Below are 22,987 nucleotides of genomic sequence, written 5' to 3'. Positions count from 1 at the left end.
TTTTTTTTTTTTTTTAATTTTGCAATCTTATTTTTTTAGTTCAGAGATCATTATGCGTCATAACTTCTCACAACAACACCTGGTAGCCACTATAACAACAGACAGCATTCCACTCAGCAGCATATCGCAGCCGCAGGAAGTACAACTTGGCTGGTAAAACGCTGCGTAATGTGGAAAACGCATGAAAATCAGGCAATTTCGCCCGAAAACGCGTTGTACCAATTTCTCCATCCTATTTCTTAACTAATATAGGGTACTCACGGTACAACACATCCGTCCCGTCGCCCCAAGATCAACATGCTTGTGGCGCTACACTAGTTGGCAGCCACTACGATCGGGCGAAAGATTCTTGACAGTGGTCCCGCTGTGCTTCCCATATATTAATTTTTGCGCTATGCATCGGGCTGGCTGGGGGCTGCCGGTCTACCTGTAACGGTACAGCTATATAAGCCTTAGTTGGATTCCTGGTTAATGCTCGCACTGAGATTAATGCCTAGTCTTTTGCCAGTTGGCGTGACGGCACAGGAACCGTTACACTACCGGTGCGGGGGACCCATCGACGATATTTTTCGAAAAACGTACCTGCTGCGCAAGACGCGCCTGGTCGCAGATGGTGTTATCAGTGATTTAGAAGAAAAAAAAAAAAGAAATAAAAAGAAATAAAAAAAAAAGACATAAAAAAAAGAAGAGGACAAGTTGCAAATGACAGCGTGTTGGACGGGCTTTGTGCACAGCCCTGTGAGGAACAATGTACGAGACCGATAGACCATGAAGTCACTTGGGCGCACATCTTCCCCGCACGGCAAGAGACATAACCTCCATCTTACATTCCACACCGGTTGGTACGCCTGCGTGTGGAAGGAAGGCGCGTGACACAAGACCAAGCAATCCAACGGTGACATTGCATATACAGGATAATGATAGCGTCCGCCTGGCAATAAATGAGGGGAGGTGGGTGCCCTGTGCCCTCTCCCATCTCCCCTCACCCGTCGTCCAGAATTTTCTCCAGCTTCGTTGCATCGAATGTATTATCGATGCATTTTCGCAACACAAAATCAGCCATGCTTTTGCCGTTGCTGGTCAGCCTGGCCTTGATCTGTCCGGTCCTGGGCAGCCAGATCTACCTACGAGCCGGGGACGATGATGCATACCAGCATTCGCCAGAGGTGCTCCCGTCGCGTGAGTTTTGATTTTTATCACTAGGTACCACGCAACACTATCGCCATTTTCGCCTTCTGACCAACAGGACTGGCAGCACAAATCAGTGGGCAGGATGAATGGGCCGACGCGTTTGCCAAGGCCAAGACCATGGTCGGCCAAATGACACTAGAGGAAAAGGTGAGCTTTTGCATTGTATTTTTTTGTGAGGAGGTTTATGATGGGAATTACTGATGACTGATAACGACGGGCGACCAAAAGGTCAACTTGACTGGTGGCGTTGATCTCAAATCGGGCTGCTCCGGCTCTGTCGCCGGCATCCCTAGGCTAGGCTTCCCTGGCATGTGCCTGAATGACGCCGGAAACGGTGTCCGCGCGAGCGACAATGTCAGCGGCTTCGTCAGCGGCATTGGCGTCGGCGCGAGGTAAGCGAGCATGTCCGCCCTTTATTAGCGAGTCGGCGCAAAAAAACAAACAACTGAACTGACATGGGAGTCGTAGCTGGAACAAGGAGCTCGCGCGCAAACGCGGCGTGGCTCTCGGCGGAGAAAACCGACGCAAAGGCGTCAACATCATGCTGGGACCCGTCGTCGGGCCCGCGTGGACCGTCGTCAAGGGCGGCCGCAACTGGGAAGGCTCCTCGGCGGACCCCTACCTCTCCGGAGTCCTGGCCGCCGAGACTGTCCGGGGCGTCCAGAGCCAAAACGTCATGACCAGCGTCAAGGTATGCGACCAGAGTCGGATTGGTCCGTCCCGCAAAAGGTTATTCTGACGCCGCCTAGCACTACATTGGTAATGAGCAAGAGCTGCACCGATCGCTCGAAGGCAACGTCCAAGCCATATCCTCCAACATTGGCGACAAGACCATGCACGAGCTCTATCTATGGTAATGCCCATCTGCAAGAATCCCCGGATGATGTCTCGAGCTAAAACCTGTTGCAGGCCCTTTGTCGATACGGTCAAGGCTGGTGCTGCCAATGTCATGTGCTCTTACAACCGCCTCAACCAGACGTACGGCTGCGGCAACAGCAAGACCCTCAACGGACTTCTCAAGACTGAGCTCGGCTTCCAGGTACATATCAATGCTGGACCCAAAATGCCATATCGACTGACATGTGCTCGTAGGGCTTCGTCGTGTCAGACTGGGGAGCGCAGCATGCTTTTAGCGATGCTCCTAATGGACTGGACATGGGCATGCCCAATTCTGATCCGTTCTGGGGCGCCAATCTCGTCAAGGCCGTCAAGAACGGCACGCTTGCCGAGTCGCGCGTAAACGACATGGCCATGAGGTAGGTCACGTAATCAGCAAACTCAGAATTGACTCTGATAAGGGACACAAGAATCATCGCTTCCTGGTACCAGCTGAAGCAAGACGACCCGAGCTTTCCCGCTCCAGGCATCGGCATGCCCGGCAACCTCACCGCACCGCACCACGTCATCGAGGGCCGCGATCCCGCCGACATGCCCGTCCTCCTCCAAGGCGCCATCGAGAGCCACGTGCTCGTCAAAAACGACCACAACACGCTGCCGCTCCAATCACCCAAGGTCGTCTCCCTCTTTGGCTACTCGGCCAACACGCCGCCCCAGTGGACCGCAGCGCAAGAAACTAACGGCACCTGGCGCTTTGGCCTCGCGCCTGTCCTCGGTTTTGACCCGGCCACGAGCCCCATCGGTCCCCGTGGCACTCTCTTTGGCGCCGGCGGCTCCGGCGCCATCACCCCGCAGACGCACATCTCACCACAAGACGCCTTTGTTGCGCGGGCGACCCGCGACGGCTTCACGCTGCACCAGGACCTGCAGTCTGCGCGGCCCGCCGTCGTTAACCCGGCCTCGGATGTCTGCGTCGTCTTTGGCAATGCCTGGGCGCGCGAGGGCAACGACCGGCCGCAGCTCGACGACGAGTACACAGACAGCCTTGTGCGCGCCGTTGCTGACCGTTGCGCTAGGACCGTCGTCGTGCTGCACAATGCCGGCCCGCGTCTTGTCGGCGGCTTCGTGGATCACCCCAACGTTACTGCCGTGCTGTTTGCACACCTCCCTGGGCAGCAGGCCGGCGACGCCGTCGTCGCGCTGCTCTGGGGCGATGCTAACCCCTCGGGCAAGCTGCCCTACACCGTCGCCGAAAAGGCCGCCGACTACGGGCCGCTGCTAGATCCGCAGCGCGCGGCGCCTGGCGTCTCGCCGCAGGCGTACCTGACGCAGGGCATCTATACCGACTACAAGTATTTTGAGCGGGAACGCGTGCGGCCGCGCTATGAGTTTGGCTTTGGCCTCAGCTACACGCATTTTGACTATGCCGACATTGTGCTCGCGACGCGCGGCGACAGCGGCGACAGCGGCGACAGGCCTCCCACATGGCCGCCGGCCGAGTACCCCACTGGCAAGATTGTGAGCGGCGGGCAGAGCGACCTCTGGGACGTGATCGCGACGGTCCGGTGCAGGCTGGTGAATGCAGGGAAAGTGGCGGGCGCCGAGGCTGCGCAGCTGTACGTGCGGTTTCCCGGCAGGCGCGCCAAGCAGCTGCGCGGCTTTGAGAAGCCGACGCTGCAGCCGGGCGAGGCGACCGAGGTGGTGTTTGAACTTACAAGGAGGGACTTGAGCGTGTGGAACACGGAGAGGCAAAAGTGGCAGCTGCAGAGGGGAAGATATGAGGTTTACATTGGCCGCAGCAGTACGAAGCTGCCTCTCAAAGCGCGTCTTGACATTTAACGACTGGACTTTTTCGTCTCTCATCTTGCCCTAACACATTCATGTTTGATTAGTGTTAATTTATATACCCTAATGACAATACTACGAAGCGCAATTGCTTGCTAAGAAAACCTCCGTAAAGAGACGGGGACTAAGCTGGATCATTGGTATTCCACTTGGGATGTCATGAAAATCAAGCTTTGCCGCTCCGGCCAAAATAGAAGTCCATATCAAGATCCGGCGCAACCTGGCGATAAGGTCGCCGGAAGTGGGGTCACCGGACCGGGCAAGCTAGGGCTCGGCCGATGGTCAGTTGTCTCAAAAGTTGGCAAGCGGTTTCACACTCGGTCTCAAACCGACATCAAAAGAAAGCAGAGCTGACAATTATATAGCCACATTGAGAACTGATTTGGAGGCGAGTGTATCTGCGCCCAATGCCAACCTCGTTCAACTGGGCCATCGGGCTGCTGGTCCTGCCAGTGTCAGCATCTGCGCCAGTTGAGACTCTCATCAAAACTCGACAAACCTTTTTTTTTTTTTTTCTCTTTTGGGGCGCGCAGCTCATTCTATCGTCGAATGTAGCACAGACCATCGCTGCCGCACATGGCGTCGCGACTGTAGCAGCAGGCGCTAGGGCAGCACCCCTGCGTCGCAGCAGGGCAGCAAAAGCCGCCGCGAGGGCAGTACTTGGTGTAGCCGGGAGGGCAAATGAGCTGGGTAATGGAGTGCCTTTGGGACGACGACTTGAGTTCCAAGACGTCGAGCTGGGCGTTGTCAGGGAGATTCTTGACGTCGACGGTCTCGAGGCCATTGTCCATGATGGTCACGTCGCGGCCACCAAGGGTGGAAGCCGTGACGAGGAGGAAAAGAAGGTTGAGAAGGGCAAACTTCATGTTGAATACTGCCAAGTTTGAAGTGCTTTGAAGAGCCTTGTAGAGGAGCCTTGAAGAAGAGCTCTGAAGAAGAGCTTCAAGATGCAAACTTTTTGTAGCCTGATGCTGTAAAAAAAGAGTGATGAGAGCGAAACCTTGACCCGAATTTATGTACATTTCTCTTGACATCTCATCGCAAGGTCAGCTGCTCATGGCGACTGTACAACCCAATAGACAAAGCATACTATTTGTTCAGCTTCATCTTAGCTTTTCTGCGCTAGTATGTAGGTAGAGGGTTGAGCAGTGGTGTTTGTACGAGTCTGGAGCTGCTTTCCTATCAAAAAGGATATGGAAGCTCCATCGCGTTGATACTGGATGTGGCATCTGATGTTTGATGCATATACGTCTTGAATGCATGGCTGGATGGAGCTGAAAGCGACATACTGGCAACCTCGCCTGGTCTCCTGACCTTTTTTTTTTTTCATCCCGCTGCTAGTGCAAGAGAGACCTGAATCGGGACCGTCTCTTGTATCGTGAATCTTGCCGGTCGTGAAAAAAAGACTAAAGACTGACTCGATTGAGCGTGCTGCCGGAAGACGGCGTGAGTGCGGGCACGTCGTTTTCCCTGCTCACACTACCAGCCAAAGGTCCCGGCTCGTCGCTGCCGTATGTACGTATTTTTGAGTCGACGGATTGCTCGCGGTTATGTATATTCTGGGGACGCGCTCCTGCGATCATGCTCCCCCCCCCCCCCCCAGCTGGCATTGGTGCATAGGCTTGGGGGGACACAACACACCAGCATCGCAGGGCGAGACCTATTCCGGATCCATCTGCATTGCAATATTGGAAAACGCAGCTCAGCCCCGGGGGACGGCATGCCTTGATAATGGACAAACAATCTTCCGATCTAAGCCCCTTTGTTGAAACAAAAGTTGTTCTAAGTCAGTCGCGAGGGAGTCTATTCTATCAGAAGAAAGTGCTGTTGGACAAGCTTCATTTATTACCGAGCCTGTGTGCAAAAAGAGGGTGCAGCCGAGAGAAGCGGACTGTTAGCTGTCTCAGCAGCTCGTGTCAGTTCACGTTTCACATCACCAAGTGGCCAGCAGTGCTCCGTAAAAGTCAAGGCACCACGTTTATTAGGCTCGGCCTGCACGTTTATCAGACGATTGTACCCAACGTGCCCGCATGACGCAAAGGGTTTATGGGCCGAGATCGGCCGAGATGGCATCTGCCAGGCCTCGGAGAGTCATGTAGCTGTGCTCGTCCCAAGTTCAACACCACGTACCTAAACAACTTTGGGTATCGTAGGCAATCAAGGGAATGTCGTGCGCAAGTCACCAACTGCGTGAATCAACGAATCAAAACTCCATCAGGAAATGGCGTGGACGCTAGTCAAACACGTCGGCAGCGCCATTTCCAGTCGTGCGATGCATCATGGTAACGTCTTTTAGATTACCGTACCCTCCAACATATTGGTCAGGGCTTTGATGTGGCTGCGATTCCCCGCGCCGGCAAGCAAAGAGATTTCAAGGCAATACACCGAAGCATTGTGGCAAGAAACATTTTGGATTTGCTCTTTGCTGCAGAGGCTGCATGCACTTGAATTGGATGCAGCCTTGTCTAATATGGACAAGAGTTTTGTGACCCGAAGGAGAGATGGCAGAACATGGTGACTGACCTACACATGCCCTTGGACACAATAATTCCCCTCAATGAGCAGCAGTCATTGATTTCTGCGGCGATGAGCAAATAAGATGATTTGATTGATGATGGAACAAAAGTGAGTGATGCGCAGTAGCGCGAATGTCAAGACAGCTGCGCATCGCGCTATTTGCAACACCTTTATCCTACAAGACGAAAAGAGATTTCAGTGACCTATCAATAATAAAGATGATGCCTTGCGCGATGACAATTTGTCCCCCGCACGGCGACTGAATGCGCCGTTGGCGGGAGTTGCCGTTTTTTTAACTTGCTCAAGGGGCCAGAGAACAGCTGATCGGTATCACAGCCGCCGCACAATCGTGTCAGATGCTCTGTGTGACGCCATGATCCCCATCTATCAGATGTTTCCGATAAAATGCAGACACGCAGATGATCCTGCGCTGTTTAATATTCCGAGCCTTTACGACCGGTATATCGAGTAATGACGGGTCGCGTATTTTTTTTTTTTTTTTTTTCAAAGTAAGAATGACATTTCCACGGATATATCTGGTTCGTTTTTTGCGACTGCCAACGTGTCAGGACGCCGCCCACCGCAACCGACTGCCATGATATTGGTAATAAAGGCGCCACTTCAAGTTAGATAAGGTTTGTCCAAAAGAAGGAGACCCTGCGCATCCAGTCATACATGTGATGGGCTGGCTGAGCGGTCAAATGACCTTTGATCTGAATGCACCTACCAGCATGTTGGTTGGGACTTTTAGGCCACATTGACACAAATTCACGGAAGATTTCCGAACCAAAAGCAAGCAAAAAGCTTACTCTTCCCCCCCCTTCCCCCCCCCCCCCCCCCTCCCCCCCCGTCCCCTGGCGGGCGTGATCGTTTTTTCAAATCTCCATCGCCGAGCGGAACCGCTCAAGATCCAGAAAACGTCTTGGCAAGTCACACATCGGCAGCAGCGACATCCGGCGGCCTGGTCCACAGCGTCGGTGTTGCGGCCGCAGTGGAAATGGGTGGCAGAGCGGATAGCAGACCAACTGACCAGGTTGCCAGGTTTTGGACGGACAGGACAAGTTGATCCATCTACAAGAGACAATGAACCTGGGTTTAAATAGCTACGCTGGGCTATGCCGTCTTTGGTATCCGGATTGCAGCCCCGGTGGGGCCGCGGCGGAGCAGCCAGGGGGGGAATCTCAACACGGCAAACTCCTTTAAACCAGGGGGCGAGGTGGCAGTTGGCAGTTGAAGAGAGATTGGGGAGATTACCCTACCGATGGTTGACTTGTGGCGCTGCTCATCAAGAGAGAAATCCTAACTAGTTTCTTGGGCTCTAGATTCAGGCCGGGGACGTCGTCCGAACATGAATTTTGATTCCTCGGCATAATTCTGTTGCGCAGAGTCTTCGAGCTGTAAAGGCTCACGCGCAATGGTCCCAATCACAATGGTGATGATATACAGAGTACTGTAGTGAGTATCTACGATGCCGATTTCATCAAGTGGAGTACTGTCCAACCGAGCTACCACGTACGGCTTCGCTTTTACAAACCAATGCAAACTGTCTCTTGTTGTCGTCCCGTGTGACAGATCATTCAAACAATCCAATGACTCGCTCTGCAAGACTGGGCATCCCAGCACCCCTCGTATGCCAGCCCCGCAGACGTTGTCGTCGGCCACCTTTGCGGGGAGACTCCAGCCCCAGCTCAGCTTGGCAGCAAGATATCTTGGTCCGGGCGCAAAGTTGTTGGCGAATCCGGCAACTGAGCTGCCCGCAAGGCAGCTAGCTCCCATGTCCCTGCCATGGTACTCCTCTTAAAAAATGCCGTTGTTCACGAGCCGAATGGCGGCCGTTGTCATGTCGTAGATGGTGCCGGGCGGCAAATGCTATGACCACAAGTCTGGCCATGGGGGGTCTCGCTGCCGTGACCCGGGGACAGGCCGATAACTTGATGTGGCGGGGAGGTGCCATTGGCATGAGCGGCTAGTCACGTTACTGTATGAATAAAATACAGTTTAACCGTTTCTTCGGCTGTCGGTCTCTAGTGTCTAGCTATGAGGTCCATCAAGCTGTATGGAGTATCGTATGAGGGTTTCAACTGCCTTGATCCGCGGAGATGGCATACCACCCACCCAATGGACCTACCTACAAGTGAGATTGCGAGTGACTGAAAAAGCCTGGTGTTTCAGTGTTTCTGAAGTGAGCTTCGCTGGGTGGTATTTGAAGGGAGTGCCCCGCAAAGTTCGTATAACTGCAAGATATTAAGCACTATACACCGTACACTTACTCGTATTTATCATGACTGTCGGGTCTCCTACAATACATGAGTGTCGATTTGGTCTGAAGACGCAACAAGGGACCGAGCTACGCAGCGATTCATTGCCTGATAGCTCGATCAACAGGCTTTTGACAGTCGATGCCAAGCTCATTCAGCCCGAGCGTTTAGCGCAAGGCACATCAAATTGACAAGTTGACAACCAAGTAGTACCACTAGCTTGCACTAGTTTACTAGTCACCAACGTACTTGCCTTTGGCCAAGAAGCTCAAAGAATTATTGCCGTGTAGGTATCCATTCATGCTGATCTTTGTAGCATCTTGATTCGCTCCGCAAGAGGTGATGGATGTATATTCACACGAAGCATATAAGCGAGATGAGATTTCTCGCGGGTGTCAAACCACTACCGGTTGAGGCCAATTGGCCAGCAGCCTTTCGGGTTATATATGCCGGGTTCAAATGCACCTGCATATGCGCAACGACTAGCTTTATATGCGGCAGTTGATTTTTCGGAGCTGGTGCGATAACGTTATGCACTCGGGAGTGCCTATTTACGCTTCAGACGATACTGATTCACTATCTACCATTAACTTTCGACGGCAGTGTTTTTTTCCTGTTTTAGAAAAAATTCTATTGAATTGTTACGCTGATGGTTTCAAGGCGCAACGCCGCTTCCAACACTGGTTTTAGCAGCAATCCATCATCATCTCCGCTGAACCAAGCTTTCTCATGGCTGGCACAGGGACCTGCGCCCCGGTAGATCGACACGCAAGGTTAACTAGAATCAACGGTGCAGAGTAATTAGGGCTACCAGGTGCCCATGGGCCATGGGCAATCTCCTCTAGTCTGAAGCCAGGCGGACCGCAACCGCCATTTCTGCGGACCCAAAAAAATCAAAACAAAAAAAAAGGCAAGGATCGCGGAACAAGATGGCTTGCTTTTTCACTGGTATTAATTATTATTTTGCACATGAAAATGATGACAAAAAAGTCCCGCAAGGTCCGGAACCCACGCCACCAGTCGCTGAGCAGGTTCGTAGTCGCAGCTTTTCCGCTTGACGGCATGAACAAGGTCAAAGCTCACCACGATGAGGGAATAAGGATTTCCGAGAGATATTGAGAAAAAAAAAAAAAAAAAAAAAGAAACGTATCACATCTGACGGCTGCGGCGGGGAGAGGCAAACGGTTGTTTCCGCTTAGGTTTATATGGCCTGACATGGACAGTTGTTTCCTCTTGAGTACTCCGTAATAGTTATGGGCTCCCCCTTCGATGCCCCCATAGCGAGCCGAGTCCTAGCGCCCGTCCCCATCCATATTAATTAATTTGTTTTTTTTTTTCCTTTTCTTTATTCTTTTTTTTTTTTCATGTTTTTCTTCTGTTGAAGAAGTTAAACTTGCTTCTTGCGCGAACCTCTTTGTTTTTTGACTCGTCTGTGCCCAGTCGAAGCGCAGAGTTTGCGGTAACAGTTATTGTTGAAGCGTCCCAAAGCACCCAAAGCAACGGGTCTGACCGTTGATAGAGAAAAGAACCCGGCGCATAGTTGGTACTGCCCAGCCGCTTATTTAGTCGCAACAAGCAACCCGTTGTGAGAAGGAGGCGCGAAAAGGTTATTGATCGACGCCCGCCAGCAACCCCCTCTTTACATTGCTGGGTATGTCCCTGTCGCCCAGGGTGTAAAATGTCTGTGCCAATCTCGTAGATTCCAAAAAAGAGTGAGAAACACACAGAGAGAGAGAGAGAATCCTTGTCCATGACTTGCAGGCAACAAGGTCACAGACAAGTTGAACAAAGTTGTCCCGCTAGCAAGCTCAGCTCCCCTGCTAGTTTCCCTACAAACCGAGCTAGACCGCTCCATCTGCCTGTCTGAGACAATGTGCTCGGAATTGTCAAGAGACGGATCCCGTTCAATAGCTTTTGAATCTGTCAATCAGTGCCCAACAGAGAGTGCATACACTCTCTGAGAGAAAGATCTCTCATGCATGCTGCCAGGGGCAAAGGCTCCAGCATGCAACGTGACAAGATGAGCCCGTATGCATTTGCATCACCAACAAGGCAAAAAAACTTAAATATATGGGATCGGCAAGCAAAGAGCCAGCGGATTGGTTCATTTAAACCGGGGAGGGAAGGGGGGGCAAAACTGCCGGCCGTAGACCGACCCCCCCCCCCCTCCCCCGGCATCATGATCCGCCCGCCACAGACATTTGCGAGAAAACGAAGCTCCGGGCGGGCGCCGCCAACAACACAGACCTCTTTTTATTAGTTACGGAGGCGTGTCCAGTATCCGTAAAAAAGGCGACGCATCACTTTTTTAGCCTTGGATCAAAATCCTACATAGATGAGAGTTACCCCCCCACAGCCTTATCTAGCTAGCCTTTCCGATCCGCATCGACCGAAAGCTCATCTTACAACATCTTGACCTCGAAAAAAGCCGCCTACTTTTGAAATAATGTTGGTAGGCATATTAATAACAGAGAGCCTCGACACTTGACTGCTGCAAGTCGCTTGGCCACGTTAAACCTACCTTCCCGAGGTTCACACCGGCAACCCCCCTCCGCTCATATCGGGACCTGCGCCGGCGCGCCCGCCCTGCCCGCCTCTCCCTTACTCTCTCGCGCCGCGGGCGAACAACAAAAAAAGATTCAGCAGCCATGGCGTTGACGCCGTTTCAGATTGAGGCCTGGGTCGAATTCGCCATTGGCATTACTATTTTATTCTCGCGCATCGCGTACCGGACCAAGTTGGTGGGACGAAATTGGGCGGGCGACGACTACTTTGCCGTCGCGGCCGTCTTGTTTCTGGCGGGGGAGACGGCAATGCTGCACGTTATAGGTGAGCAAATCTCTATATACTAGAGGAAAAAAAAAGAAGAGGGGGACTTGGCGAGAGAGACAGAGCAAGAGACTGACCAAAGCCCTCGCGTCGGCGCGCACATCATTAGGACTATGGGGATCGATTGTGGGCATGACAGAGGAAAAGGCCCTTCAGCTCAGCGAGCAGGAAAAGGAAATCATTGTCAAGGGTGCCAAGGCCGACATTGCGGGCTGGTGCCTGTACATTACCCTCATTTGGTGCTTGAAAGCGTGCATGCTCTTCTTCTACCGTCGACTGACGTGAGTCTCCTTTTTTTTCTTTTTTGCGCCGCTGCCCCCCTTTGCGAGAACGAGCTTGTTTCTTTTCTTTTCTTTTCTTTCCTCCTAACCACTTCAATATTAGTCTCGACACATTTCAGAAGCGGCTGGTCCTGGTGGCCGGCGTGGCGTGGATCTGCTCATACGTGGCCACGATTGGCGTCGTACTGTTTCGTTGCCTTCCCTTTCATCGCAACTGGCAGGTCTACCCTTATCCGGGCGACGAGTGCGGTACGCCCAACCAAATATTCCTGACCCTCGTCATCACCAACGTATCGACCGATCTCCTCATCCTCTACATTCCGCTGCCCCTCCTCTGGGTCGTCAAGATTCCCCTCGGAAAGTAAGCCACGCATATCCTCCTCCTCACCCCCTCCCCCCCCCCTCCTCGCCCCCTCAACCCCCCCTTTCCTCTAACAAATTCGTCCCAGGAAAATCATCTACGGCCTGTGGCTCACCACCGGCATCTTCGTCGTCGTCGCCAGCCTCCTCCGCTGCATCCTCTCCATCCGCTACGCCAACGAAGTCGACGTCTCCACCATCTGGGCCATTCGCGAGACCTTTGTCGGCATCATTTGCGTCAACGCGCCCATCCTCGGGCCCTGGCTCGTGAAGAGGTGCAGCCTCTGGGCGCACAGCATTTCTTCTTCCTCGAGACGCGGCTCCAAGAATGGCGGCGGCGGCGGTGACCACAACGGCGGTGGAGGACTGCCGACAATCATTACGATAGGCCAACGCAGCATGCGCCTCGGTCGCCTTAAAAAGGACGGCAAGGTGGACGGTCGAAACGGCGCGATGACGGGCTGGACGACGATTAATGATAGCGACGAGTGCGTGCTGGAGACGCGCGCTGAGAGGGAGGATAAAGACAGAGGGGTCAAGGGTGGCAAGAGTGCCAACAACACGGTGGCTGTTGCGTCGATGGCGTCGTCGTCGACGACGGCCGTCAACGACATGGTATGAGATGGTGACAAGACATCTCGACCACCCTTTCGTCTTCTCCAACACACATTCATCTTTCTCTAAATGATCTTTTTTTCTTGGAAACCCTCTTCTTTTTGCCGACTCTTGTTCATTTCGCTCTATATCCCTTCTTCTTTCGGCACTCTTCTCCTTCTTCGAGTCTCTTCTCTTTCCGGCTCTTGCTTTATCTGCTCTATATCCCCTTTCAGTTTTCTTGGGAGGCACATTTTCTGTCTTTTTTTTTTTTCTCGCGTTTGATCAGCGTTTATTTTGGGAATCTCAGCAGCTTGCGCTTGGGACATTTACAGCACCACACAAATAACGAAAAATGCATCGCACTGCAGCCAATGCTACCGGCGAATATTTACCGGGGTCACTGTACCATACTGCCGTTCAAAATATTTCCTTCGTGGGTTTACACGAGTTATTTTGATTGTTTAGGTCGATATACTACCAATGTCACACACATGACAGACACATCATCAGTTCCGCACACCAAAAATGTAATTGTGAAGTTTTAAAAAGTCTATCGTTTATTCGTGTCGTCATCAAGGATATTTACAACACCGAGTCATGATGCTCATGGGGTGAGGCGAACCTTTTAGGAGGCGGCAGGCGACCCAGAATCTTTTCCATGGCCAGGCCCAGAGCCAGCAAACGGGCGTCGCTGCCGAGAGGCCCGTCGATTTCGATGCCCACGGGCAGGCCCTTGCTCGTGAGGCCGGCTGGGATGCTCAGCCCTGGGATGCCGGCGTCGCTACCGGGCGAGGTGAAGCTGATGTAGGTGGCAAATGTGTCCTGTGGCGGCCCGCCGTTGATGGAGACGTTGCCCGAGCCGTGCCAGTGGTCGATGGGTGTAGCGGGCAGCGGCGTCGTGGGAAAGAGAATGGCAGACACGTTGGCCCTGATAAAGTAGTCGGCGTACATGCGTTGCAGCGCTGGACGATGCACGGTGACGGCTTCATTGTATTGGCCACCAAGCACGTCGTCCGTGACCATCGTGAACAACTTCCGGACATCTGGGCTGGCAACACGTCGGGCAATGTCGTCAAATGTGACGTCTTTGATGCCCGACGCTCTCAAATATGCAGGAATGTCCGTTCGTGGTTCGTGCAGGGCGAGGGGGAGAGAGATTTTGTTATCGAGAGCAATGAGGTCGGGCATGTCAGCATCCACCATGACGGCACCGGCTTGCTCGAGCAGCTGGCGCGCTTTCAAGACGACTTTTTCCAGATTCCTGTCGAGCCCACTCCATAATACAGGTGGCACGCCAAATCGGACACCAGCGATATCAGCGGCCTCGGGACGAGCTTCGCCTGCAATGATGGAATCGAGAAGAGTCACGTCGGCGACAGTCCGACCCATTGTGCCGACCGTGTCGCGCGTGTGGCTGATGGGCACGACGGCATGGTCGTCTTGATAGCGTTTCTCGGAGCCACCGTCGCCGAGCGAGGGGCGAAAGCCGACAATGCCGGTGAGGGCGGCCGGAATGCGGGCAGAGCCGCCCGTGTCCGTGCCCAGCCCACAAGGGACCACATGGGACGAAATGGCCGCGGCGGTGCCGCCAGACGAGCCGCCGGGAATCATGTTGACCGCATACGGATTGTGCACAGGCAGAGCAAAAGAAGCAAAATTTGTGCTGGTGACGCCAAAGGCGAGCTCATGCATATTGGCCTTGCCAATGACAATGGCGCCGGCGGTCATGAGCTTGCGCAGGCTTGGCGCGGTATTGTTGGGCTTGGAATGGCGCAGCGCCGGGGTTCCAGCCGTCGTGGGTACATTTTCCAGATTGATATTGTCTTTGGCGACAATGGCCAGGCCGGCAAGAGGCGGCAGCTCGGCGCCGCGGGCAATGGCTGCATCAACCTCGTCGGCGGCCTCGAGAGCCTCGTCTCGGAGCAGCGTCACGATGGCATTGAGCGAGGCACCGTGCTTGGCCTGCTCGAGAACAGTGGTAATATAGCGACGGGCAGTGACACGCCCCTCGCGTATGGCCGTCACTGTCTCATCTGCGGACCAGTTTAGAATAGTGCGAGCGAGATAGCCGCCTCCGTGTACTTGATCAGTTGGCGCCATGGTTATCGCGTCTTGTTGGACCAAGTTTTTACGAGTCGATTTTCAAACCGCGCATCTACGACTTTATACAAAGAATAAGAGACGACCAGAAGAGGGGAAAGCACACGACGGCGAGGTTCCGCATAGCCCCAAATTATTGCAACACCTCGTCGCTGCGCTGGCACAGTGGCATTCCATGAGGGACCCTCCCGGCCGCATCTCTTAGCTCACAGCTGCTGGTCGTTCATGCCGATTCTTCTGCAACGACCTGCAGCAAGGGAGACTAGCCCCAGAGGCCGACAGGGTCTGACGCAGCCCACCGTCGCATGAGGAATCTGGTTGGCTAGTTGGTGAGCCCGCATGGCAAGTTTCGGCGGCGGTGCGCGAGTGGTGCGGAGAGATTGCAAATGATGGCTGGACATGGCTAAAGCCTCGGGCAGCTGCCTTGGGCTCCACGAATGAGGGGGTATAATGGGCATGATTTGAATTAGTTCAAGTCGTACTCAAAAGATGAATCATCCGGGGTTGCACGACAGATAGTGCCGGTGAGATTTGTGACGAGATATTGATCTCGGCGAGAGACATAATGGTTGCACAATGTAAAACCGATCATGGTGGTGTAAGATTTAGGTTTCCGTTTGTACGTCGCACCAAGACGGCCCAAACTGTTGGGTGCGGTGGCCCTGCCCGTGTGGGCCTCGTTAGATTCCATAATACATCATGAGGTAAAATCAACCCCTCTTCCATCACAAGCCTCTCCGATAACAAGCCTCTCCCACCATTGTGGTAGCAATCATCTTCTTTCTAATCCGAGCGATCCAGCGAATTCTCAAGTTACACATCAAAGGTCAATTCCATCGAGACACACACAAGGGCACATCAAGGCACACACCAAGATCATCACGGAGGCATCTAGGCCAACCCACCATCAACACGAAGCATCAGACAGACACAGAGGTTACAAAGCACCAGACAAAAGAAGCCACAGAACACTAAAATCAGCCACAGGGTATCAAAGGATTATTGGGTATCAGCCAAGGCATAAAGGCTGCAGCAAGCATAGATTAATAAGAAGTCTTTGTTAAGGCCACCAAGTACCGGAGACACCAGATGACAGCAGCAAGATTCGCATCCTCGAATGCAAAAACAAGATACAAAACACAATAATCACGGTGCATCTATAAACAGAGAGCTTCGGTAACAAGTACATTGCTTTTCAAGTGCGATGTATTCTTAAACGCGCTTCTGACTGTGTAGGCCACACCATTATCCCGCCATCCATCACAGGTAGCACACCAACACGGCCAGATGCTTGGCCCCACCCAAACTTTCGCCGCCTCGAAAATATCTTTCAAAAAGACGCAGCGGATCGGCACACAAATATTCCCTCATTGACGCGACACCGCCATTCATTTCGGGCATTCGCGTCCGACACTTTGTAGTCCATCACCTTGCAGCATGGGGAAACATCCAGTCATTGGCCTCCTCGGCGGCGGTCAGCTCGGCCGCATGCTCCAGGAAGCCGCCTCGCCTCTCAACATCGAGCTGGCCATTCTCGACGCCGCCGGCTCGCCCGCCAAGCAAATATGCGAAAATACCAAGCACGTGTCGGGCTCCTTCAACGATCCGGCCAAGATCCGCGAGCTCGCTGCGCGCGTTGACGTGCTCACCGTCGAGATTGAGCACGTCGACGCCGACGTGCTCGAGGAGATTGCCACCAAGGGCGTCTCGACGGGCGCTGGCCCCCTGAAAAAGGTGCCCTGCCATCCATCGTGGGAGACGATTCGCCTGATTCAGGACAAGTACCTGCAAAAAGAACACTTTTTGCGCGGGGGTATTCCCGTCGCGCCGCAGACGGCCGTCGGCACGCTCACGGTCGAGGCGCTGCAGGCCGTCGGGGACGAGCATGGCTTCCCGTTTATGCTCAAGGCGCGCAAGGGCTCGTACGACGGCCGAGGCAACTTTCAGGTGCGCGGGCCACACGACTTTGACGAGGCCATCCGCTCCATGGGCAAGCTGTCACTATACGCGGAAAGGTTCCAGCCATTCGCCAAGGAGCTGTCCGTCATGGTGGTGAGAACCGAAGACGATGACGGCAAACTACGAGACGTATACCCATACCCCGCCGTCGAGACGGTACATGAGGACAGCATCTGCACAAAGGTCTATCTGCCGCCACGCGGGGTGCCGGCCGAGGCGTGCGAGGAGGCGCGCAAGGTCGCGAGCAATGTCATTCGCACGCTCAAGGGCCGTGGTGTTTACGCAGTGGAAATGTTCTTGCTCAAAGACGGCGGTATCGTGGTCAATGAAGTCGCCCCCAGACCGCACAACTCGGGCCACCTCTTCACCGAGGCCATCCCCTACATGTCGCAGTTTAAGGCGCAGCTATGCGCTATTCTCGACATTTTCCCCAGCGACGGCAAGGTGACGCTACAGCCGCGCGTTAAGTCGGCCATTATGCTCAACATTCTAGGTGGCGCAACCGAAGATTCACACGAGAAGCTAGTAGAAACGGCCAGCCGTAGCTACGATAATGATATGGACGTCTACATCCACCTGTATGGTAAAGCATCGAAGCCCGGCCGCAAAATTGGCCACATTACCGTGACGTCGCCGTCAAGCCAGATCACCAGCCTGGAGCAGCTGGCTAGCTCTCTGACCCAGGAGGTGGACAGCATCCGCGAGGGCCGCATCGCGAGCGCGGCCGTGCAGCTGCGCCCCTCGGACGCCGCGCCTGCTCCCGCCAAGCCCATGTCGTCGCGCAACCGCAGCAAGCCCCTCGTAGTCGTCACGATGGGGTCAGACTCGGACCTCCCCGTGCTCAAGGGCGCGTTCGAGGTGCTAGAGAAGTTTGGGGTGCCGTACGACTACACCATCACGTCGGCGCACCGGACGCCGCAGCGCATGGTCGAGCTAGGCCGGGCGGCGGCGTCGCGCGGCGTGCGGGTGCTGATTGCGGCGGCCGGCGGCGCCGCGCACCTCCCCGGCATGCTGGCGTCGGAGACGGTGCTCCCGGTCATTGGCGTGCCGGTCCGGGCGACGCACCTCGACGGGCAGGACTCGCTGCTCAGCATCGTGCAGATGCCCCGCGGCTGTCCCGTGGCGACGGTGGGCATTAATAATTCGACCAACGCGGGCCTGCTGGCCGTCAAGATTCTCGGCAGCGGCGGCGGCGGTGGCGACGCCGGCTATAGTGCGGCAATGGAAAAGTACATGAAGAACATGAGCGACGAGGTGGAGGCCAAGGCGGGCAAGCTGGAGGAGTTGGGCTGGGAAGCGTATCTGGAGAAATGAGACGATGCTTATCAGAAAGTGGGACGATGTATATAAGATAAATGGCTAATGATTGATAAAGCGGTTCACCGTATTCAGGCATCGTTTTTTAAAGTGATGAATGTTATTCTTGGATGCAATTTGATACGGCATATAAATGGTCAACATGGCTTTTGTCAGCTGCCGAGGCATTGCTGCGCAGTTGCTTTTATTGCAATAATTGATTGCGATGCCCGCTATGAAAGTGCCGTCTCGTATTATCATTCGAGGTATCATCTGGAATCCCGCAGCGTTGGGCTCTTTTCTTTTCTCGTTTCACTCAAGCATCACCTTTCACAAAATAAAGCCGTCGGTTTCTAGTTCTATTTGTACTTTCCGTGTACTTGCATCTTGAAGATCCACGAGGGCCATCCATCTTGCCGAGGTCCCTTATTCGGACGTCACTGCCTTATTACACGGTCCCTGAATAATAGCTTGTAATCGCGCACATGGCCATGAAAATGCTACCGCCACGAGTGGATTGGACGGGCAGCTCAGCACGCTTAGTGGCAAACGAACACGAATCAAGTTTTACAGTTCGCGATAAGCTACAGAAAATCGACAGGGACAGCCGAATAATGATCCCGGTCGCCGATGGGCTCTGGGGGCAAGAGTGCGGCACGCGGGTGACAAAAAACATCGCCGCCCTGCCTGGCTAAGATTCGCTCTTATCCGCTAAAGCCGTCTAAAATAAATATTTTTGAAATTCTTAGAATTACGAATAGTATTAGAGGACTGATTCCTCTTTTTCTTTTTAATTGTCTTATTCTATACGTGGTGTACTTTGTGGAATAGTCAGAAGTCCATCGGCGATGTTTTTTGTCACCCGCGGGTGCGGAAGACGCTCGTCGGGCGTACTCTGGAGCCATTGTGTGGGCACTCTTGTCGCCTGCAAGGGGCGGTCCCCTAACTATTTATCCGTATTCCTTCGTGGCGAGAAGCGAAAGCGAAATGTCAGCAATGTGGCGAGGCAGAAGCGGTGCTTATGCAAGCCATGCTGAATAACTGTCAAGATGCGGAGAGCAAAAAGAAGTTTGCAACGGCGTTTGGGAGGGTAGAGGAAAGGGAGCGGGGAAACAAGCGAGACAACGGTTGGGTGAATTTTGCGATGCATTGAGCGATTCAGTTGCATGCATTCGCGATGGATAAAAAATCAAGAATACCATAGTTTTTGTGTGTGTGTGTGTGTGTGCCGTTGTTTGGAGAGCCGCATTCGGAGGCCGGCGAAGCCGTCTGTGGAGAAGCGTAAATTAATACTCGAAACGAGTGGCTGCGTTTGGCTAGTTACTAGTGGCCACTGGCTGGGTGCAATGTTGGGGTTGCTGCGACGCTGAGTAATATTCCTCAACACTTGCAAGTGGCGGATGAACAGTAAAAGGCCACTTAGCAGTTCAAAGCAGCGATCTGAAGTCTGTTGAACATGTTCGCAAGGCTGATTTTTGCTGCGTTATTATGCTACCTAGAGCGTGCTTATTCGCCCTGCCAGAAAACCTGGGCTTGTTGTGGGCGAGTCGTAAGTGGGCGGGGCTGGCCAATCAGCGAACGGCAGAGAAAAAGGGTAAATACGAAAGAAGAGTGCGGCCAAAAAGTTCGTGGAGCGGGGGAGGGGGCAGCTAATGCACCCAAACAGCGGGAGGAATAAAAAAAGTTGTTTTGTTCCGCAACGAGATGGGAGGTGGTTGGGGTTCACCATGTGATGAATAAAAAAGGTTCATCTAGGTAGGGACTAAATAGAAACGTATTGGTGATTACGATATGACAATGCAGGCGCGGGATGACTCGATGGAAGCCTCGGAGCCCCTGCCAAGGCGCAGCAGGCTGTTTTTTCCTTTTCCTTCTGGAAGCCTGTGGCCTGACGGACGACACGGACCCTCGCAGGGCAGCTGGCAGAGGGTGTGGCAGACTTCCGGTTGACAGCTGGGCACAAGGCGAAAAGACGAAGAGAATGGTTGCAAGTTCGATTTCTCGAAAGAAGTGGAGTCACCCGCGTTCGGCGTGTTTGCGGCGTCGAGTCTCGGAGTAGTGGGCGCACCCTAACTATTACAAACGGATCGCGTGGAAAAAGAAGTAGAAGTGGCTTGCAGTAGCGGCTGCAGTGGCCTCGGTGGCTGACACTTGGGCACACTTCCCGTTGCTGCAAGCCTGTACCAGGAACCTCGTTTCGGTACTAGATTCTGGGGGGGCGGACAAGACTATCCTACAACTATCTGTACTTGCCGTAGTACCTAGTACAAGAACCTTACTCATTCCGCGGTCCGAATTCCGATCCTCAATCGTGGCTTAAAATTCTTCTTGTTCTTGAAGCGCTTATCCCCGAACACGCCCGCCCGCTTCTCTTTCTGCAAACAATCTTGTGTGTAAAACAACAGAAAAGTCTCGCCACTCGAATCAAGACATGCGCCGATGACGGAACTCGACAACGAATGACAAACCCCAGACAACGACCGCTCCCGAATGGATTCAATCAAAAGGCCTAGGCGCGCCTCCTCTTGGATGGGGTCTGGCTCCACGCATCCACGACTTTTTCTTGAGTCTTATACCCACTGCTAACAAAGCTTGGTGGATCGAGAGATGCCTAGGAAATGCAAACCTATTGCGGTGCCCGCGGGCCTATTATTATTTCTTTTCAGTAGCCTAATCAACATTAAACCCCGAGCTTGACTTCTTTTTAAATTTATTACAGCTGCCGTTCATATCTGTGTTTGGTCTAGTTGGACGTGCTAGTTAGTTGATTGTCTGTTTCTCGCAGTTCTCCTCCTCCTTCAACGGTTAACCTCCATCGTGTACCTTGTACCGTCCCCGTCATCCTTCATCTCTTCAATAAAACTCTCTTTGCTCCTCCCCCACATCCTAGGTACCGGTGCCTGTACTTCCTCTCGTCTTGACACCTAAAATTTTCTCCTCCACCGCGCCACGCACCACATCGTCCTCTTCTCTCAACAAGATCCTCTCCCCCCCGGCGCGACGAGCCATTGATCACACGACCCTTTTCTCCTCTCTCCCGCCAATTCTTCGCTTGGTGTAGAAGGGCTTTATTTTGCGGGGAACTAGTCATTGCTCGACATCTCCTATCCTTCCAGGCACCACTCACATTCGTCCCTCGCAGATCCCTGATCCTCGTCGTCGCAACGCCTCCTCGACTTGTTCGCGTCAGCATAATCCAGCTAGTCCGCTAGCTGCATTGCACACAGCCTTGCCTCTTTGTTTCCATAAAGAGTCTCGACTACCCCAGCTTTTCTCTCCCGCTTTGATATCTTTCTTCCCCCCTCCCTCTCCGTTCCTGATCCCCCCCGTGCCTTGTCTCGGTCCATCTGCATCCTCTCACCCCGCCACCATGGATTCTCACGGACAAGACATTGCCCCAGCCTCTGCGCAAGGCCCGGCTGGCGAGCACAAGCTTTCTAAGTGCGACGTCGAGGCTGCTCCCCCTTCCGGTCCCACTAGTATGGACGACGCGTCCAGCGAGGCTGCTCTGATTGACTTCAAGACACTGTCCTGGTGGTAAGCATCTCTCCTCCATTGTCCTTGTCCAGCTTTGCACGGATGCTAACAATCTCTCCAGGAAAGGTGGCATTGTCCTCATCGCCGAAACCGTCTCTCTCGGAATCCTCTCTCTCCCTTCCGTCATCGCCACCCTTGGCCTCGCTCCCGGCATCGTACTCATTCTGGTTATGAGCTTCCTTTCCACATATTCGGGTCTCATGCTCGGCGAGTTTCAAAAAGAGTACCCCTTTGTCGAAAACTTTGGCGATGCCGTCGAGGTCATTGGTCGAACCATGGGCTCTTTCGGCCTCTTTGGTTTTAACATCACCTTTGCCCGCATCTTCCAAGAGGTGTTTGGCTGGGCCCAGGTCATCTTTCAAGTCTTTGTCATGGGCGCGCATCTCCTCACTTGGACCATCTGCCTCAATGCCCTCTCCGGACACTCTGCCTGCACCATAGTTTGGGCCGTAGTCGGTCTCGCCGTCTTTTGGGTCCTCAACCTCCCCCGCACCCTCCGACACACCAGCTGGATGTCCATGGCTTCGTGTATATCAATCATTGTCGCCACGCTCATGACAGTCGGCGACGTCGCCGCCAGCAAGCCTATCGGCGGTTCCATTGTCGAAGTGAGCAGGGAGCTTGGCTTCACAACGGCTTTCCTGGCTGTTACTAACATCGCTGTCGCCTTTTCGAGCCACTCTTGCTTCTTTGGCGTTATTGGCGAGTTTCAGAAGCCTGAGGATTGGCCCAAGGCCCTTGCCCTTCTCCAGATTGTCGACACCTCCCTGTACCTCGTTGCTGCTGTCGTCATTTACTACTACGTTGGCCCTACCGTCCCCTCTCCCGCTCTTTCGGCCGCTGGCTCTGAAACTATGCGCAAGGCCATTTGGGGTGTCGCTATTCCCACCATTGTCATCGCGGGCGTTATTTACGGACACGTGGCGGGCAAGTACATCTTCAACCGCATGTTTAAGAACAGCAAGCATCTTGTCCGTCGCACTTTTGTGTCGGTTGTCGGCTGGTCCGGTATGACGCTTGCCATGTGGGCTATTGCTCTCATCATTGCCGAGTCCATTCCCGTCTTCAACTCGCTGCTCGGTATTCTTTCGGCGCTTTTCGTTTCGTGGTTCTCGTATGGTCTCCCCGGTATCTTTTGGCTTTGGATGCGCAAGGGCTCTTGGTTCAGCACGCGTGCCCGCACTTGTTCCTTTTTCGCCAATGTCCTCCTCGTCATCACCGGCACCATGCTCTGCGTCCTCGGTCTTTGGGCTTCCGTTGAGGCCATTGCCAAGGAAACCGGCACCAAACCTTGGTCTTGCGAAGACAATGCGCCTCAAAAATTCGAGCAGACGTCTAGAGAGGCTGTGAAAAGGCTTGTAGGGAGGTCATGAAGGGGTT

The 22,987-nt window shown here is 53.6% G+C and overlaps 6 protein-coding genes across 6 annotated transcripts; 4 read left to right on the top strand and 2 right to left on the bottom strand.

Moving 5' to 3' along the window:
* Positions 1-1,061: 1,061 nt before the first annotated feature.
* On the top strand, positions 1,062-3,867 carry BBA_02403 (glycosyl hydrolase, putative; the record flags this gene model as incomplete). Its single annotated transcript, XM_008597500.1, has 8 exons — positions 1,062-1,179; positions 1,256-1,338; positions 1,420-1,583; positions 1,660-1,882; positions 1,941-2,044; positions 2,101-2,230; positions 2,284-2,447; positions 2,499-3,867. 8 exons carry the CDS (start codon positions 1,062-1,064, stop codon positions 3,865-3,867), a joined length of 2,355 nt encoding a protein of 784 aa, XP_008595722.1.
* Positions 3,868-4,412: 545 nt separating this feature from the next.
* BBA_02402 (uncharacterized protein) lies at positions 4,413-4,739 on the bottom strand (the record flags this gene model as incomplete). The annotated part of the gene is made up of 1 exon (XM_008597499.1): positions 4,413-4,739. The coding sequence occupies one exon, from the start codon at positions 4,737-4,739 to the stop codon at positions 4,413-4,415; it is 327 nt and encodes a 108-aa protein (XP_008595721.1).
* Positions 4,740-11,296: 6,557 nt separating this feature from the next.
* Positions 11,297-12,739, top strand: BBA_02401 (integral membrane protein PTH11; the record flags this gene model as incomplete). The annotated part of the gene is made up of 4 exons (XM_008597498.1): positions 11,297-11,477; positions 11,587-11,758; positions 11,862-12,119; positions 12,208-12,739. 4 exons carry the CDS (start codon positions 11,297-11,299, stop codon positions 12,737-12,739), a joined length of 1,143 nt encoding a protein of 380 aa, XP_008595720.1.
* Positions 12,740-13,297: 558 nt separating this feature from the next.
* On the bottom strand, positions 13,298-14,815 carry BBA_02400 (amidase-like protein; the record flags this gene model as incomplete). Its single annotated transcript, XM_008597497.1, has 1 exon — positions 13,298-14,815. One exon carries the CDS (start codon positions 14,813-14,815, stop codon positions 13,298-13,300), a length of 1,518 nt encoding a protein of 505 aa, XP_008595719.1.
* A 1,437-nt stretch (positions 14,816-16,252) lies between these two features.
* Positions 16,253-18,088, top strand: BBA_02399 (phosphoribosylaminoimidazole carboxylase; the record flags this gene model as incomplete). Its single annotated transcript, XM_008597496.1, has 1 exon — positions 16,253-18,088. The coding sequence occupies one exon, from the start codon at positions 16,253-16,255 to the stop codon at positions 18,086-18,088; it is 1,836 nt and encodes a 611-aa protein (XP_008595718.1).
* Positions 18,089-21,440: 3,352 nt separating this feature from the next.
* On the top strand, positions 21,441-22,980 carry BBA_02398 (aromatic and neutral aliphatic amino acid permease; the record flags this gene model as incomplete). The annotated part of the gene is made up of 2 exons (XM_008597495.1): positions 21,441-21,607; positions 21,669-22,980. The coding sequence occupies 2 exons, from the start codon at positions 21,441-21,443 to the stop codon at positions 22,978-22,980; spliced, it is 1,479 nt and encodes a 492-aa protein (XP_008595717.1).
* Between the last annotated feature and the right edge of the window lie 7 nt (positions 22,981-22,987).

This window comes from Beauveria bassiana, assembly GCF_000280675.1.
Source record: "Beauveria bassiana ARSEF 2860 unplaced genomic scaffold BBA_S00005, whole genome shotgun sequence".
NCBI lineage: Eukaryota > Fungi > Ascomycota > Sordariomycetes > Hypocreales > Cordycipitaceae > Beauveria > Beauveria bassiana.
This window is presented reverse-complemented; position numbering and strand designations above follow the sequence as displayed.